Source organism: Mixophyes fleayi, chromosome 4 (assembly GCF_038048845.1).
Source record: "Mixophyes fleayi isolate aMixFle1 chromosome 4, aMixFle1.hap1, whole genome shotgun sequence".
NCBI lineage: Eukaryota > Metazoa > Chordata > Amphibia > Anura > Limnodynastidae > Mixophyes > Mixophyes fleayi.
This window is the reverse complement of record NC_134405.1, coordinates 237,024,661-237,044,838: the sequence shown is the minus strand read 5'-3', so window position 1 is coordinate 237,044,838 and position 20,178 is coordinate 237,024,661. Positions and strand designations below refer to the sequence as shown.

At 36.6% G+C, this 20,178-nt stretch overlaps 1 protein-coding gene across 1 annotated transcript; it reads right to left on the bottom strand.

Moving 5' to 3' along the window:
• Window positions 1-526: 526 nt before the first annotated feature.
• Window positions 527-16,888, bottom strand: TMEM19 (transmembrane protein 19). Its single transcript, XM_075209530.1, has 7 exons — window positions 16,680-16,888; window positions 15,154-15,305; window positions 13,528-13,641; window positions 10,848-10,985; window positions 9,879-10,133; window positions 6,692-6,901; window positions 527-1,101 (listed from the first exon to the last, which is right to left on the bottom strand). The coding sequence occupies exons 2-7, from the start codon at window positions 15,281-15,283 to the stop codon at window positions 938-940; spliced, it is 1,011 nt and encodes a 336-aa protein (XP_075065631.1). The 5' UTR covers window positions 15,284-15,305; window positions 16,680-16,888; the 3' UTR covers window positions 527-937.
• Window positions 16,889-20,178: the final 3,290 nt, after the last annotated feature.

The following is a 20,178-nucleotide window of genomic DNA, read 5'->3' as shown; positions in this document are numbered from 1 at the left end:
ATGTCATTCTGCACAGAGAACTGTATATATCTCCATATTTTCATTTATCAAAAATGAAATTTGTTTTTGTAGAAATTCACCTCTTTCCGCTCTGGTGCCATATGTACACCATAACGAGCCTATCATGTGGTGTGCTTGCACTGCAGGCAGTGTAAATTTAACTGGGGCTGCCTTAGTGCTTGTTAAAGCAAAACAAATTGACACATTAGCCACAGGAGCATTTCTGAAAGCTGGTAGGAAATAACTGCAAAAAAGTACAGGAACTGACAACCAAATTAAGTGTGTCCACAAAAATAATGTCCCTAGTAGCAAAATTATATTGGAAAATGGTCACATTGCTTGAACAAAGCAACTCTTAAACATGGGATGCACTTGTTTGAAAATAAACATTAACACACACATTCCTGCAGTAGATGGTCTCTTTAAGACTTCATATGATGACACTAATAATAACATTGCAGTAAACAGACTTTACAATCATATAAGCGCTATCAGAAATGTTGCTATTCTAAATTAATATCACAAGTTACAGTAGTCATGACATTTTTTATTTAGCATTTAACATGGGAAAAATTTGAAAGTCAACTTATAAAACAAATCTACACACCATGTTTCAGCGCATCACCAAACCTTATATCTCTAAATAGAGAAAATTGCCATTTCTACATTATAGGTGCATGAAGTAAGTGCTAAAATCTCAAATGCTTCAGTGAGAAAGCATGTAAAATGAGACTAGTTATTACAAATATTAAGTGCACAATCAATAATCTTATTCAATGTTGTTTTTTAGATTTTAAAAGTGATTTTAGTTTAAAAATAAAATGCTGTCAATCAGCTGCAAACCAATAGGGTGATATGATGTATAGTAAAGTTTAGAAATGTATTACACTAAATCATAAGTTCAGTGTTTCTGTAGCACTTGGACATTGACAAGTGTTTATGTTCTTGGCCAAAAACTCCATGCAGCTCCTGGTAGCAACAGAGCTATGAGGATAGATGAAAACAGGTTCACAGCATTATTGTCCAGAATAGGCTTCCCGGAAACTAGCTTTGCATCAATGGTTGGGTGATTGACAACCTTCCCTGTGCTTTCATCATAGCCTGCAAGAATAGTACAATTAGCAAAACAAAAAACAAAATCAGAAGAACTACTTCCCCATGACATATAACCAAAATATATTTTAATTATAATGTGCTCCCCTTTCGTTATGAGTGGTATTTTCAAAAAGTATATAAAAATAAAATAGGCATATAAAGGCATGAATGTAACCAAACATTGCAGTAAGTTTAATTACACATTGTTAACCCCCCCCCCCCCCCCCCCGTATTTTCTAACAGCATTTGGATATAATTAAGACTAACGCGGCAAAAATGCACTTAAACTACTACTTTGAGTGCGCAAGGACCTACTTGTCCACTTTGAGGATCTTGAGGTGGAAACCCCAAATTCTCATTCTTGGAACTGCTTGGAAAGATCAACTTATGTATGGTTTATGGATCCACTTAAAAATGCACATTGTGAAATGAGTGAGTTGTCACTTCAAAAGTTCAAACAACAACCACTATAGCATCACCCACTTTATTAAGTTAAAGGAATAAAAATTAAACCTTTTCAAAGCCCAAAAAAAAAATCTATTTGGACAAAAGTAGACATGTGATGTCACAAAAGAGTACATGACCTGCAGGTATGCTCTTTCAGAGATAAGCCTGTCTGCACTTAAAATATTTAAAATAAATTACAGGTATTGGTGCTTAACTTTTGAAATATGTAACTCCCAGAAAAAGGTTTAGAAACCTTGAATATAGAGGATTTTTTTCATTCCTCTTTACATATTATACACTAAGTGGCCTCTTTATTAGATATACATTTCTAGTATTGGATAAAATCCCCCTTTGCCCCAGAACAACCTTAAGTCTTCAAGGCATGGATCCAACAAGGTGCTGGATTTCTTAGAGATTACGGTCCATGTTGCCATGATGTCATCAAGCAGTTGCTGCAGATTTGTCAGTTGCACAATCATGCTGCGAATCTTCCGTTCCACCACATCCAAAAGGTACTCTATTGGATTGAGGTGTGCTAACTGTGGAGGCCACTGGAGTACACAACTCATTGTCATGATTGTGGAACCAGCTTGAGGCGACGTGTGCTTTGTGACACGACGCTTTATCCTGCTAGAAGTAGTCATTAGAAGATCGGTAGGCTATGGTATTTAACTCTTTATTTTACAATGTTGCTCTCAAGCAACATGAATTTCACATTACTTTTATGTAATAAAGTTGTTTTTTTTTCCCCCTTTGCTTGGCAGAGGTGCTTTCAAGCAACATCTAAAATGTGTTTACACCCTTGCCATATCCATTAAATCCTCACATCTGTTCCCTGGTGTCACTGTTAAAAAAAATACCTTGCATAACTTATGTTTGTTTTTGTTTGCGGATGATGTTCTGCTTTTTGTATCTGATCCGGAGACTTCTCTGCCGACCCTGCATAATATTCTTGATGCCTACAGCCGTGCCTCAAGCTAAACTCTTCTAAATCAGAAGAACTTCCGATAAATATTTCCCCTGGGAAGGTGCAACTTCTCAAAATAACTTTTCATTATTTATAGAAGACATCGGCATTGCAATATCTGGGTATCCAAATCACCTCTTCATTAGAAAACACAATTAACCTTAACTTCTCAACTTTAATCCTTCAACTTTCCACCTTAAGTAAATTCCGGGTCTGTTGCGAGGTCTCCTGGTTGGGAAGGATCGCGGCCTTCCAGAGGATGCCGCTTCCAAAAATGATGGTATCGCTATTCCCTTCCCTACCCTCCACATTAGAAAACAAGAATAAAATACAACTGCAGTGGGAATCTGACATTCACCTCGAGTTAGGTAGTGAGGAATGGGAAACCATTTTTACCAATTCGTTTCGAATGTCAAAATATATAAACCACACAGAAATGATGATAAAATTAATCAACAGATTGTATCTCACTCCAACTTCATAAAATGTGGCCCACCCAGTCGAAACTTTGCTGGCGGCTATGTAATATACCGGGTGACCTGATGCATGTATTTTGGAATTGCTCCCTTACACAGTCGTTTTGGGTACAAGTATTTAAGTTAGTGTGAAGGAGCTCCAATATCGCCACTGATGAAGCAGTCGCGGTGGGCTGAGCTTGAGCCACGCATAATAGCCATTAGCATTCCACTGCTGTTTACATGCGCGGAACTTATGCGCAGATTAAGATATGAACTGGCTGAAAGCCAGAGCATTTCAACCAAAGAAATTATCTCTCATATGTGGCTCCACAGTAAGTTAGGTTCAAACAAAGGAAAAACATGTGCTCACAAGACAAGAAGTTACAGCTAAGAAAAACAGAGCAGTGAGTCATCATTGCAGGCATTGTCCAGTTGTGCGGGTGTGGTGAAGATCAACAACTCCCATCTGAAGCAATGCATTCTGAGTTAAGGTTTACAAGCCACTGAAGCAGGCAAAACAGCCTCTTTTGACCACACCATACACACACTTGGAAGTTGGGACATCGTTTTCACCTGCAACCTACAGGACACACACACTCCACAGTAAGCTTATACCTTAGCTGTCTGTAACTTTTATCTTCTTATATCTGTCTGTATAACTTTCCTCGCTTGCATGCATTTCTATTAACTTTCCTCTAAATCTTTATCTGTTTATTTACCTTCTATGTATTTTGCCTGCAATGTATATACTTTGCTTACACATATATGTAAAATGTATATATTTCTATTAGCTTTCTGAATCTTTAAGTAATCTTTTCAAACATGCTTTACAAATGCTAGCTTCTTTCCCCATCTCAGGAATGCTTACTATCTACACTACAGTGGACTCTTGCTTCCTTCCCTTAATCTCTTCCACTCTCTATACTATCCTTTCTGACCACATGTTACACACACACATGCACTATGCATCTCATATCTTTCTCTCTCTCTCTCATTTAATCTTATCTACCACTTAAACACACACTCATTACACACACACAAACATGAGCTTGCTTAAAACACATTATCTTCATAAATGTTCTCTTTTTCTTGTAACATCTAAATAAACACTACAGAAAAGAGCAATACTGACCATACAATCATATACATTTCTGTCTTACAGCATAAACACTTGTACATACATATATATGCAACAAAATTGGATATTATATACGTCTGAAGTTTTAACATCATGTCTGTAGAATCTATCATGTATTATCTATATTGTATGTATGCATTTATGTTTTGTATGCTTGATTTTCTTTGCAAAAAAAAAGACTTGAATCTTTATGCCTGTTTTTTAGGTTTAGATAACTGGAATGAATAGGATGTCAATATAGATAATGCAGTTGTGAGGTATATGATAGATTGGTATTTATTTAGCGATTAAAACATAATGGTGGGATATCGGACGTGGAAATCAATAGATGTGTAAAAAAACTAAAAAAAATAAATAATATTATATATATATATATATATATATATATATATATATATATTATATATTAGCCTTATCAAAATCAGGGATCGCATAAGTCGCTCTTACGGATTTCTAGTTGGGATGTGCAAGCATACCAACTGGGATACCTTGTTTATGGTTGGCATGGTACAAGGCGAAAGCTCAAAAAGATTGTGTGAAATAATGCCTCTAAAGGAGATCCGAGATGTCACGGGGGCGTATTACTCGGCGTGACTAAAATAGAGAAAAAGATGCAAATTGCATTATATCCCAATAATTAATGGGATTAGTTATTAATAAGATCAAAGGCAACAGAAAAAAATAATTCAGACAATATGCTTGGGTGAAACAAAATAACCCTTTGGAATATTTTAGAAAATACTTTTGACTCTGATCTTGTCAGCACAATTGTAAATGATAATAATTTACAGCCTATGCAGCAAACAAGCACAATAAGTCAATAAGCACAAACATGAGTGAAGTAGAGCAGTTTTGTTGAGTTCTGTTGTAGATGAGAGTTGTTAACATGCCCTCATATAGTGATTATTGGGCACAATCATCTAATCGTAAAAAAAATTCAAACATTTTTAGTTTGAAATGCTTTCAAAAGCTGCACATGTTCATACATTTTGGCAAAAATGATCAGGCAGAGAATTCAGATTCTGTTCAGACAGGCTGTACAAGATTAACCGGTTCTGGTTTCTGAGGAAATTGCTGAAACAGCAGCAGGAATAAAAATACACCATAGATGGGCACAAAAGGGAAAAATCTCAGCAACTCATTCAAAACAAACAACGTAAACAGGGCTGTAAGCACTGGAGATTATATGTGATTTTATACATTACACCGGAGAAGGAATAGTAACCAATTTATCTGAAGAGAAGTCCTTTGCAATCGGTGGCCAAGTTGTCCTAATATTATGTAAGACAATACCACAAAATGTGAATTCGAGGGTATATTTTGATAAGAAGATATTCACTTGAAAGAACAGAACATTGATTCTTTACAACACTTAAGGAAGAATAGCCTCAAAAGTTGTCCACTTGAAGGAGAGGAAGCGGTGGTCAAGGCAGCTGCAACCTTCAAATGTACAGAAGATAGGGTCCTACTCTAGTAAGAAGGGTAGAAAATAAGGTTGTTTGCCTATCAAGTGCCTTCTGTGGTACTGAGCCAATGACCACAGGAAAGAGACGATAGAGAAGCACAAAAATGAATCACAGTAAATGCAATTTAGTTCTCGGTTTTGTGCCCAACAGTAATTGTTCACTGAAATTGTAGGTTTATCCTCTAAGGGCAATGTTGCTTATAAGTTACACCATTCAGGAAATCGCATTTACTTAATACAAGTACCTAAAAAAAGTTTTCCTTGAAACAATGCTCAACTGGTATTAAACACCACCACCAGCCCACAGGGTTGATCCATGTTGTTTATGTAAAATTCTGGCTATATCATCAGCATGACGCAGCAGAAATTGAAATTCATCAGACCAGGCAATGTTTTTCCACTCCTCAGCTATCCAGTTTTGGTGAGCCTGTGCCCACTGTAGCCTAAGTTTCCTGTTCTTAGCTGTCCAGAGTGTAACATGGTGTGGTCCCCTGCAGCTTACGCACTTCAAGTTTCGACATGTTGTGTGTTCAGTGATACTCTTCCGCATACCACTGTTTTAACACATGGTTGAGTTAATGTTGCCTTCCTGTCAGCTTGACCAGTCTGGCTATTCTCCTCAGACCTCTCTCATTAACAAGGCATTTTTGCCCACTGGATGTTTTTCAATTAGTGCAAAATGTTCTGTAATCTATAAAGACTGTTACAAATAAAAATTCCAGAAGATCAGCAGCTTCTGATATTCAGACCACCCTATCTGCCACCAACAATCATTTCATGGCCAAAGTCACTTGGATCACATTTTTTGGCTTACCGGTAAGTATTTGCATTAATGAACAGGTGTACCCAATAAAGTAGCCACTAAGTGTATATGTTATATAAACAAAAGATCAAGCTATTGTAGAAAATGTTTCTGCTTACTTTTATCATTCCAGGGTTACATATTGAAACACAATCCCTATGAAAATGATTTCCCCTGAAGTTCCTTTTATCTTGTACCTTTGGATTCTAGTAGCACATATTAGCTACCACTGGGATAATGCTTATCGGCAAAGTGTCTGTACATGGTGGTGTCTTCGGTGTGCCATACTATATAATAAAAATGAAATATATAAACTCACCTGTGTACTGCATTATTGCTCCGATATAAGAGTCTAGAACAGAGCCAAGTAAGCCAGCAACTGAACCATATAACACAATTGGCCACTGTGGGGCTGCAGTTTCTAAATCACTGACAAACAGAAGTTGGCTAACAAAATATGCTGCTCCAACACATAAGCCACCAAGAAGACTTGCAACAAGACCTATAAATGTAACACCTCCATTTGTACCTAGAGAGAAACACAAATATACAAGAACCATTTTAGATGCAAAACTTTTTCTAGCTCTTTCAAAAACTAGTCTCTTGCACAATACCATTTATACCTAGTGTATATTTATTAACTCCAATTATTTTGGTAAAAGGAACCAATCTTAAATTATTTAAACATTTGTTTAACCCATACATGTTATATACTTAAATCCTCATGAAAGGATTATTGCAATTAAAAGGTTTACCCAGCAGGAGAATGAGGCTTGTTATCAGATTTTTGTTTTCTTTTTTTAATTTTCCTATCCCATCTCCCTTTCTAGAACCTCATTTTTAAATTTAAGACACTAGCCATACTTCCCAATAACTGGTGTTGCATTGAGAGATACCATTAAATATTCCCAGGGCTTCCGGTCCTGGCTGTAAGCAGTTTGCTTAATATCTTAAGTGGAGATCAAAGGTTTTGGTTTCATCTAGTTCCCCTGCAGCTCATTCTAATATGCTATACAATTTATTTACGTAACATTTAATTCTACAATACAACCGCATTATGCAAAACTGGAAAAATAATATGTTTAATCAGTCCCTCACCAGTCAGTTAACTATCAATAAGAATTTAGACTGTTTTTGAGGAAACCCATGCAAACAAGAAGAGAACATACAACTCCAGACAGATAGTGCCTTAGTCGGAATAAATTTAATGAAAGGCCACACCATTGTGAGGCAGAACTATGAAATGACAGCACAGTAGAATATAAGCTATGTTGTAATGTGCGATCATAGCTTAGCACATTATTATCTGTCATAACAGTCAGGGGATTGCAGGGAAAATTGAATCCGGGAACAGCATGTAACACTTGCACTGGACCACAGTTGTTATTATCTTTTTATTTCTAAAGCACTGACATATTATGCAGCTCTGTATGTTGAGGGGATCATGACATGACACAAACAAATTACAAAAACAAATTACAATCAATGACATAAAAGAAGATACATCAAATAATATGGGTAGTGTCATGTAAATAAAAAATTATGGAAATTTAGTGGGATTGAGGGGTAAAAAGTGGCCAGTCTCTTTATGAATCTAGCTTAAAATATTTATATACACACACCCTGCAAAATAACAATATTTGAAGACAAAGAAATTCTGTGACTATATAAAAGCACAAGGTGACAGGTTTGGAAACAGAGAGGTGAAATCCATTTTAACAGTATCTTATTATATGCAAATTTCAATAGAAACAAAAGCTGCTAGTTGGAGGTGATAAGTAAATTCATATCTTTTACATTATTTATTCAACTAAAAATAAACCTACATGAAGAAGCCCAGTATGAAAAAGCAAGTACACCACATGGTTCAGTAGCTTGTTAAGTACCTTGAGCAACAAAAACTTGGAAGTAATTGTTTCTGTATGAATTTATCAGTTTGTTGCAATGTATTTGAGGAAGTTTGGACATTACAACACTGCTACAGTTCACCAATAACTCAGGGCATTCGTTTACGTCTCTTAAAGTCACATCATGGCATTGTAACGGTATTAAGACCCGAAATTGGCCATTCCAAAATATTTACTTTTTTCAGCCAGTCAGTTGTAGATTTGCTGCAGTGCAAAGGATGACTGACCTTATGCATGATCCATTTTTGCCAAAGACGTCCACATCCTGTGGCTGCAAAACAGGCCCTCATCATCATCATGATCCCTCCTCTCCTGTGCTTGACTACTGGTAAGATTTTTGTGATTTACACTGAACATAACATGGTGCATTAAATTACCTCTTGGTCTTGTGTTTCTTTCAAACCCAACCTTGCAAACCTAAGCCATACTACAATGTTTGTGGGAGAGATGGGTCTTTGTCTCAGATACAACTCCACGAAAGCCATACTTGGCAAGTCTTTTTCTGATGATAGAGTCATTTACCATTTTGACAGAGATATAGATCCCTTTTGATTTTTTGGCAATTTCCCGGAACATCCTACAGTCTGGTTTTTTTGGTGAATTTGTTGGGAAACCTACTCTTGCGTAGATTGGCAACGATATTCATTTCTTCATTTGTAAATAATATTTCTTATGCTTGGAAATGGCCATTTACATCCTTTCCAAACTGATGAGCAACAACAAATTTCTTCTGAGATCATTACAGATGTCTTCTCAAACTGGCATGGTTTTATCAGTAACCTAACTGCTGCAGACCTCACATCCAGAGGTTTTGCTTTTATACAGAAACTATCGCTTACAGGGGAAATCAAATACAAACGTGCAGTAGGTTAGCAGCAACTGACTCAAAGTGCCTTCTGTACCGATATGGAAGCAGGAAGGGTGTACTTAAGTTTTACAATCAGGGCTTTTTCATGTTGGCTTTTGTTATTTATCTCATATATACTTTTATAACTGGACTGGAGAATCCCTTTAAACCTATTCCGCTCTCAATTTGAGACAGTCCTTCCCCAGTAATGGTAAAGATATTTTTTCCATTTATACCTAACTAGCTGGCAGTCCAGAGCTAATTAAAATGTGTAGACACTGCTAATCTCCCTGCTCCCCTCTTGTATGGTAAATAGTGTAACAATGCAGTAGGTCTGTGTTTCTATGCAGATCTCTTCCCTGTCTAATACAATGTAATTAACTACATTTAGTAGCACATTATAACAAAAAAAGGCAACTCACTACAGTGTATTAGGCATGCAAGAGACCTACATGGAAACACAGGTCTATATAGACCAGTTACTAAGCAGGCTGAGAGTAGGGAAATAAGCAGACTGCACAATACTCAGTCAGTGCTAGATGATTGACAGGCAGGCAGTCATTGGTAACTAGAGATCTCATTCTAACCTAGCTTAGTTGTACAGAAACTCTCAAAGTTGCTGCTAGTAGCAATACATATTTAATCCTTTGTACACAAAAAACATGTGAAAGATATCAGTTACAATTTTAGAATAACAGAAGATAAGTTGCTTTTTAGAAAGAACATCAAAATGTGAAAAAGTTCACTCTTACCCACAGGGACCTTCTTCCATGTTGTTATTAATCGAGGAGGATGTTTACTGAGAACTGGAGCAATCTCTGAAGCCCATGTATCTCCAGCTGAGCAAGCCAGAGCTCCCAGAAGAGACAGGCACATCCATGAAGCAGTATACTCTTTGGAAAAGTCGATTGGAATCTCACCTGGGCCATTTTCCACCATGTACAGCAGAGCTAACTCTGCTGGGACACCACCATTACAAAACACCTGCACCCAATTCCTCTGTCCTCCTGAAAGAGAGAAGCATCAAGCATTACTTTATGAAAATAATCTAAACTTTCATTTGTATTGGTCAATTTTATAGACCAATTTTCTCTATTAATCTGATTTGCAATAGCAGTAAAAACAAATTTAGAGGACTGTAATCACACCATGTATTGTGTCTGAAATCTGTACAGGTGTGCCCAATACTTGACTAAGGACTGCGTTGTTTTCTATGTCTAGTAATTATGCCCAAGCTCCTCTGGTTCAGGTTCAGGTGGGGCACCATACTCTGCCCGATATGAAACAGGTTGTCATTGAGACTTTATTGGCTATAAGCTGTCCATTTAGCCAAAACCTTTCCGCTGGTAGGACTATGCAAATATCCAATCAAAACAAAGAAAAAAGGTTCTAAGCAGGGTGACATGAATATATGGTGTGTTCAAGTACTAATTTACTGCAAATTTATTCAGATAGGCCAAGGAATGCACACATTCGTAATATATTTATGTAGCCACTTAAAATAAATAATTTTTCTTAAACATATGTGTATAAATTTATTGAAAAGTATTTTGCTAAATACATATAAGCATTTTAATTTGACATTCAGTTTGTTGATGGCATTGGTTGTAAAATCATTTAGGTGCTGCTTATAAAATTAAAAATTTGCACCTTTTGGTAACATATTAAAATGGGCAGTGAAGTGTTCAGTTACTTTCATTCATTTTAAAGAAAATTTTTACCTTCCTTGTATTCTGAGTCAAATCGTTTCTTAACTTCCCCTTTCCACTTAGTGAGTTTAGAAGAGGTAAAAAAGAACACAAGAAGAGCTGAGAAAAAGCTGAAATTGGCAACCGTTAGGAGAAACCCGACCAACAGTCCTGTAAGATACATATGACACATTCTGGATTAGTACCAATGTGCTGCTTTCCTGTGAAAATACAGTATTGCAGAAACAATGCAATACACTGTACCAGATACAACAAAGAAAGAAATGTTAAAAGTCAGATTTTAGCATTATTCCACGTGCAACCAAAAACTAGAAAATGTCTACAGATATGTTTTTCACGTAGACATCGAGATGCCAATTAAAATACAAATCACATGTGCTGCCTGCCTTAGTAATTGTAGTACTCTCCTCTGATCTGTCCCAGCAATATGGTCATTTTATTCCCACTCTAGCTGCTTGCAGAAGCTAGCGAGCTATAGGTTTAACTACAATTTGTGACATCACCAATATACCTCTAGTTCTATATGTATTTCTAAAGTTAATGAGTCATGCAGAGAGGGGGCTGATACCCTGCAACCAAAAGACTAACTAAATTATTAAAATCTCATTTTTTTTTTTTCATTATAAACCCTCTAACACTATATTTTAATATTTACTCTGAGTTTATGAGTATTTAAGCTGTTTTTAAAGGGTTTATAACATTTTTTTTTTTTTTTAATAATAATTTAGTTGTTGTCCTAAATGTGCACCAATTAGTAGACATTTTTTGGCTTTGTCTCTAGTAAAATCATAAACTACAATTTGACATCCCATCCATCTGAGCATCTTAGCAATGCAGCAATTATACTACATAGTTCCTGGTAATCTCACTTCTTACACTACTTGTCTGACAAAACAGTATGCAGCATATTAAAATATATTTCAATAATGCCTGTCCTATGAATAAAAGCAAGGGTTAATACAACAGTAAATGAAAAACATAACAGTTAAATATTACTAAGCTATTCCTCCCACACCTTAGAGCTCCTACTCTATGCAGCTGGTATTCCTGTGACTCTGGGGCTTTACTCTGGGGCTGAGAAGTTGGGGCTATAAGAAGTTGTGGTGGTAGTGGTGAGCAGGAAAACTAATCAGAAACCACAATCAGAGAGATTAGGGGTATAATCACTAAACTGCGGGTTTGAAAAAGTGGGGATGTTGCCTATAGCAACCAATCGGATTCTAGCTTTCATTTATTTAGTACATGCTACAAAATGATAGCTAGAATCTGATTGGTTGCTCTAGGCAACATCTTCAGGTTTTCAAATGCACAGTTTAGTAAATATACCCCTAGGTGGTAATGTGCAAATATACTGTAAAATCCAGTTTCAAAATATAAAAAAGGAAAAGCAGAAAAGGACTATACAACACAAAAACTGCAGTAAAAAACAAACAAAAAAATACAAAACACAATCTACACCTACAGATATGATACAGAAAGTTCTGAGGGAAAATAAATAAGTATTGCTGCTCAGTTCCTAGCGAGTCTTGCTTACGTTTACAGTGTTCTCCCCAGCATCTATTTCCCGGGCGCTCCACCAGGCTGTTTTTACTTGTCACCTGGCTCCTGGAATCTTATTATAATGGAATACATTATTGTTTCTCCTAATTAAACAGGCACTATGTGAGCACTGCAGCCAGCAGTGTGTGTTAGATCCCTGACAAACAGTCTGACCAGTTCTGACAGGTGTGGGTAATAACCTCCAACATTTTTCATATTATTGCAACTGGTGGTATCATCATTACAATGACCAGAACTGCAACAAGAGTTATAGCGACACTAAAATGCTGATTGCTTTAATTCTGACATGTAGGAAATCCATACTTAACTAAAAACTGAAAGGCAATATTTCCGACAGCAGTGGTATAAAGAAAACATTAAAAAAAAAAAAACTCTGTTAAGGCCACCCCTGTAAATACTATTAACCCTAGCATTGCCAAGGTTAATAGTGTTTATAGCAAGCACCCCCATATGTTTTTTTATGTTTTGTTTTTTTACTAAGGGTTGGACTTTATACCCAGCCAGATCCTAGCATTGCCCCCTTAATACAGACAATGTAAGTGTTGCCATTTTAAGTGACGACAATCACACTGCCGACATTTTCTGCCGTCTGTGTTTTTACCACTGCTGCCGGAAATATTTTTAGGTAAGTGTGGGTTTCCTACATGTCGGAATTATAGCGATCTGCAGTTTAGTGACGCTATAACTCGTCGCAATTCTGGTAATCGTCATTTTGTACCCCACCCATTACAACTGGCCCCACCTCTGGCTACTTCTTAATGCCACCCGGTTGGCAAAATTTTCTGGGGAGAAAACTGGTTCAGATTATTATTGAGCTTGTTGGAAAATGCGGTTTTAACATGACTGTATGCAGGCGTGTGTGTGATCATCTTCCCAGATTATTCCACAAAGGATCTAGCCGTTTGCCTAGAGGGTTTTATGTGGCTGGATCTCATTCAATTTGGTCAACCACATGCACAATCAAACTTGATTTCGATCACATTGCTTGGCAGATTCTGAGAGCGGTAGAATCAGTGTGTGGGGACAACTTTATGGTCACTATGACAAACTCTATTAAACAAATTAATTAAGAGGCATATACTATAAGGAAAAGACAACTTACTTATGTGTAAAGTGTAACAATATAACATACCTCCAAGAGCACCGCTGCTATCCAAGCTCTTCTTTTTTATGCCATGCGATACAATAATAAGAGGCGTAATCACAGAAAACAGCCAGCGCCATGGAGAGATGGGTCGTATCGTACCTGGTAAAATAAGCAAAGCAAATGACTCATTTAAATAGAAACATACTTCTGTATTGTTTGCCTTGTTTTACAACTGTACACAGCAAGGCTGATGATAATGTATGTGTAACATTATTCTATATCAGGAATGTACAACAACTCGAGGTTTATGAGACATTTCACCAACATACATTCTCCCAGTAAATAAAAAGGAGATGTGCACTCTTTTTTTTTTTTTTAGTCATGTTCCCCAAATCATACGATTATCTGCAAATATTTTTATTTTTATAGTTGAAACAAATGTTTTACTTTATCTGCAAACCTGAGGCTTAACTATTGTAACATTATGGCAACTAAGTCAAACAAATTAAATTATCTGTGGCTGACTGCCAACTGTAGTGATTTGAGAGGTGAGGGGAATAATGCACACAATGCACAAAACTGGGCTAAAAAAGGAACCCAATGACCCCATACTCGCTCTGCCAAGTACTCGGAGCATTGCCGTTTTCAGAATGATGCCTAATTCATTGAATACATTTAATGCAGGTTAAATTCTTTGAAGTAAATAGTGACATCCACGGATCTCACAAAATATTATATAAAATTACAAGTTAACAACTGCATGTAATACAACATGTTTGTGTTGGACATATGGTTTCACTAGCGTTTAGAGCTTGTGCTTTTCAAATGCTAGTGGGAACTCTGTCTTAATATTGTTTTATCCACCGCAAGGCAACATAGTTAGTTGAAAAAAGAAAAATTGCAAATCATTTCAGCACTTGGGAGAGAAGTGGTGTGTGTATGTGTAATATATATATATATATATATATATATATATATATATATATATATATATATATATACACACACACACACACACACACACATATGTATACATTTATTTTAATTGTTGTGGTTAAAAGCTTTCAGTCAGCAAGAATTTTGTTATGATATTTCTATTAGATACTTGGACATTGCTGAGTTTCCAGCAATCTGTAATATCTATATTTCAACTGGCAAAAATTATGTTGAATTAGATAAATTTGTTTGAAACATTTTTAAAATTATTTGTATTAAAAATTATTAATTTGGTTACGTTTGCGAGGAACAGCATAGCACAAAGTTTCTGTGAAACAGGCCTCATTCTTGCCTTAAAAGTATGGGTGATCCATTTGTTTAAAATACAATTATATGCACAGGCTTACTCTATTGAGAACTTCAGTTCAAAACTGCATGCAACTAGTTGGATAAAATTAGTAGCTGCCCCTATTTAATGGATTATGTGTATCACCCTGGCTGGCTGTCACAGGGTAGTGAGCTTCACAGTGATTACTTTGAACAGATGCAGAAAAGCTGTTACATTTTTTATTTGGCTGATTGTTACTTATGTCTTGTTACAGTGGTCATGGGTCAAATCACATATGTAGCCATAGCCTAAATAATAATGAAAGGCAAATCATTAATAGTTAAATGGAGTAAAGTGTAATACAAGTAAAAAAAAAATGCATATCTTTTCGTGAACAGACATCTTACCATAATATGTACTTGCAGTTATAGATATTATCCAAAATGATAAAGATATGCAGAGGATCATAGATAGTATAACAATGTTCATCATCATGTTTACATATTCTTTATACAAGTCTTCCTGAATAAGTAACATAAGGGCAGCTCTAAAAAGTCACCTAAGTAAAGAAGACAAACACAAAGTCATTGTTATCAACAGGAAGCTACAGATGATAGAGATATATTATTTGTGACTTAAATATTTATTATTGAACGAGTTTCTGTACCAGGTGTCTTGGATGTTTGAAAAAAATGCTCTAAAAGCTGAAGCAAGGTTTTGTTACTAAATACACTATTAGAAATATATCATTTAATTATGACAATACACTATTAAAAATACATCATTTAATTATGACAATCAAAACCATGTACTCAAAAATGTAAACTTGTATTCCAGATCCTAAACTGCCAGACAATGGTTAAGGGTCACCAGCTATTTTTCCACAAAAATTATATTTTGATTTTAATCACTTGACAACCAAAGGAAAAATCTTTGACAGCTGGATGGATCACCTAGCTTCTGTAACATCTGGTATTTAACAGCTTTGCTTTTTTATACATATGACACAACATAACTAATCATATGAATTTTATACAGGGAAATTTCACTTGCAGTGAAAGCAATTGGAAAGTAATTTGGGGACATGCAATTAGAATTGGCATCAGACAAAACAATAATAAATTATTTTAGCTTGCTCACAAATATAATTCTCAAAAGAAGAAAGAAAAATATATACATTAAAGGTAATTAATGTAAATTGTGTGTGTTTGCAGGAGGCCAACTAAGAATGACAAAATATTTTAACATAACAGCCATTCTCAATACAATATTTTCTAATAAATATTTAGAGATAGTTTGCAAATCACAAAATATAAATCTCAATCAATAGAGTAAAAAATTACTCTGATAACAGTTACTAGAATTGTACCTAAAGAAAGTGAAGAAAGCACTTACTCATCACCTCCACATACTGACAACAAAATTCTAGCCAAACATGATGGTCTGTTCAAAACGGGTACACACATACTCGTGCACAAAATAAAATAAAATGAGTAACCAATTACAACCAGAGATTTGCATTCCCTATATAAACTGTAGTAGAAAACGTCAGTTACAATCTGGTTGCTGGGAGTTACAGCACTTTGTTTTGTACCAGTCTTCAGATATACCCCTCTGTGCCTATGGCTGACAACTGATAGTAAGCTTCCCTTGTAAGAATGACATCCTGCCGACACTATAGATGCACATCACATGCAGCACACCTAAGCTGGAGATGCCCGGCCCCATAGTAGATGTATATTATGTCAGGAACATTATCTTTATTTTTTTTTCTTTAAATTAAATTGCTAGCAAAATATGTTCTTATAGGTTCTGTGAGCTAATCAGATTATAGTGGACACTGCCACCACAATGATGTATAAGAGACTAATTATACTACTCTATGCACTTAGCCAGGGCGCCAGGAGGTGACCCAGTGCATCTACCCATGTACCTGACTAACTGAACACAACCGGATGATGCTTCCTCTTCCTCTGTGCTGAAGAGACTGGCAGCTTCCAATACGGGTGTCCATTCCCGCCCCCGGTTGACACTATAACAGCAGCAGAGAGGTAGGTCCGGTTGGTGCACACACTGCTGCCGCTACTCTCACACAGCGCTGGCTCACCCGCTTCCGGGCATGTAACTGTAGTGCGCAGGTCAGACGGGACACATCCGGGTCCTGCACAGCTCTGTCTGTAGATCAGAGGATGGATGAGTTTCCTGGGTTAGAGTTACTGTGATCAAGTTCTCACAGTACATGCCGATACTCGCTGTATTATTAAATGCAATATATAATCAATAATATAATTGTTATATTAATGAATAAGAACATAATTTGAGGTTGATTTATAGAAGTACATGCATCTGGTAATTTTTATTTATACATGTTATACACCTAGAAAACGGGAAAGGTACAGTATCGGTATACAGGTATATAGTATTTATAATCCTTCTATTGTTATGCTTGGCTAGCTGTTAGTAACATATGCAAACTAAACCAACTATACTTATTCCAACTGTACGAGTGTAAAAAGCAATTATTTGGCCCATTGGAAGCAATTGGTACCCTACATCCGACCTGGTCAAACGGTTGTTCTGCTAAGTGTTGTGAAACTACAAGTCCTATCATGCCCTGACAGCTATCTGTTGGCTATTTATTGGCAAAGCATGTTGGGGCTTGTAGTTTTGTAACACCTGAAGAGCCACAGGTTGAACAGGCCTGCTCTAGACAAATAACATAGAAAACACATACATTAACCCCTGCAGGACCACATTTGTTCCTGCCTACATAGCCAGGACACTATACACATTTTGGGGCTGATGCTGAGTTGGACATATATGCGTCAAAATATAAACTCTAAAAAAGGCCACATGTAAAAAATAGCGTATTTATGCCCATAAACTGAGTCGCATATGCCAGGTTTATGTCAGGCGTCAGATACACTTACACCCAACCAAAACATAAGTACATTTTGTTTTGATGGTGTAAAACGTATTCGCTACCTAGATTTCATTTTTTTTTTAAAAAAAACATATATAGTACAGCAGGTATAATTTCCTTCTTGTGTTAAACTGCTAAAACTAGGATTGGCCATTAGAATGTCAGAGTGTCAGTTTAGAACAGGGGCAACAGGCAGCCACCTAGCCTACACCTGTGGCCCCCAAGCCGGCTGCTCCTGATGTTATCAGAATGGGGGAAACGAGTTCTGTGTCACGGGACCTCTACAGGTGCAGGGAAGTCACACAGCATACGCAGAGGAGGAGGGAGTGCATTAGGTTTCCTGCTTCCGCTACGCCCATTTGTGTAAAATATCTTTTTATTTTTTTGCACTGCACAGACTCAGAAAGTGAACCTACACAACTGTGGCTAGTCAGACCTGCAACTTTTTGCCACTTACGCCTCCTTATGTTTGAAGAGGCGTGATAGGTAAGGGAAAGGGTGTTCTAAAGCTTGGTACACACTGCAGATTTTTCATCTAATTATCGTGCAAATCACACAATAAATGACCGTTTGGACAGATATCGCTTTAGTGTGTACACTCCCACGGTCATGTTTTATCGTACCAAAGCACATCACATCGTTTGGTTTAATACACTTCCTAAAAATCACAATCAACATTGGAAAGATGTTGGGCAAATGTGGAAGTGTGTATGCAGTGTGCAGAGTAACAATGTTTTCAGCAGGTGGTTATGAGAGATGTAGAGTACAGATCTGAAGGTAAATCGTGTAAGTGTGTACACATAAATCTGCTCATGGGACTTTCAGTCGTTGGTAAAATCGTTACAGAAATCGCTTATGCAGTAATTTTCTGTAGTGTGTACCCAGCTTAACATAGGCAATGTTCAATAAGGCTGTGTTTGAGCAATTGCGTATAGATTCAGACTGGGATATACTTGCAGATACAGCTGAAAATTGGATTTAATTGCGGGTGGTCAAAGGCAGATGTAAATAGCAGATGATGATAATGACGAAAAACCTAAACTAGCGAACATCTTGTAATTAGAGCAGTGGTTCCCAAATGGCGATGCCCAGTACCCTCCTCCTTGCTCCCACTCCCTTCGCACTGATTGTCGGCTGTGATGTCATGTTATTTTGAGGCATCTACTTATAAAATGGTTCTACTTGGTAATTATATTAGCTTAGAGGTGCTTAGAAAAAAATATGGAGACCCTAAAGGTTCCTCGGACTGAGAAAGTTTGCAAACCACTCGATTAGAGGTTTGTGAATTAATAGAATAGTAGTTGCTCAACTAAAGATTAGAATTTGTTGAACAGGTTATGACATATTTTTTTTTTGTACGCATATAGGAAATTTGTCCCTGCTTTATTAGCAAGTTTTTCAAAGTTTAAATGATGCTACATAGCAATTGTGTTAGTAACGTAAAATAAATGCTTTTTGTACATGTCAGAAGTTGGACGTAAGTGTCTGAGGAGTGTGTCAAGCGGATGCATCTGCTACTCATTAAGACTTGGATGAATTTTTAACTCTGAGAATGGCCTACTTAAACTTGAGTGCAACTTTTTCAATTGCAAGTTAAACTTCTGCTTGAGCTCAACTTTAATTCAGGCCTGTTTGCGTATGTTCAAAAGACATTGTACCAACTTAATGGGTGTCTATATAGCAAGACTGATATACTGATTTCTAATTGGTACAAGTGCAGTTTTAGAGTAAGTAGTCCCTTATGGATATGGACCTAAAACGGTCCAGTATGATTTATGTTGTTAATTTGCGCACTTATGTTGATAAAATCCTAAGTGTGAGAATCAAATTCTAAACCAAACTGGCATACTAGAGACTTGCAAAATACCTTTCTATTAGAGATGTTCACTGACCCTTGTGTTTTGGTTTTGGTTTTGGATCTGTATTAAGTTCATGTTTTGGTTTTGGCAAAACCGCCCTCGTGTGTTTTGGATCTGTATTTTTTTAAAAAATTGCTAAAATATGCTATAATCACAAAATTTTGCACTTTTTTGTTCCTACATTATTATTCACCTTAATAACACTAATTTCCAGTAATTTTCAGTCAATATTGACCACCTCACAGGTCACAATATTATTTTCATACACTTTTGGCCAAAGACTGCAGTGAGCTGGCTGGATGAAAAGTGACAGAGCAACGACGCAAACTTTTGTGGCTGAAGTGCTTGGTTTGTTTGGAACCCCAGAAAGCAAGCTGACAATGGGCTTAAGGCAGCTAAGCTAACAGTGCTGTCAATGAATTGTAAAGCTGCAGCAAGAGGCTGGTTAGAGCAATGGCACAAGCACACAGCAGTTTATATCACATCTAGGTAACATTGCAAGTGCCACACAGCAGTGTCAGGAAAGAAAAGTGGTGCAAGATGGAATTGTCCTTGGGGACTCCCACACACCCTTATGTCGGATTGTCATAATATGATTGATGGGCAGCAGTCAGAAGGTTATAAAGTCAACAATATAATGACATCAACAG

Bases quoted from the DNA above. Each gene is read 5' to 3' on its own strand.
- TMEM19 (XM_075209530.1), bottom strand. From the start codon at position 15,283: ATGTTACTTATTCAGGAAGACTTGTATAAAGAATATGTAAACATGATG. The intron at 10,134-10,847 runs GTAAAAATTTTC...TCTCTCTTTCAG, and splicing joins TGACTCAGAATACAAGGAAG to GAGGACAGAGGAATTGGGTG. The intron at 6,902-9,878 runs GTAAGAGTGAAC...GTTTCTCTCTAG, and splicing joins ATGGAAGAAGGTCCCTGTGG to GTACAAATGGAGGTGTTACA.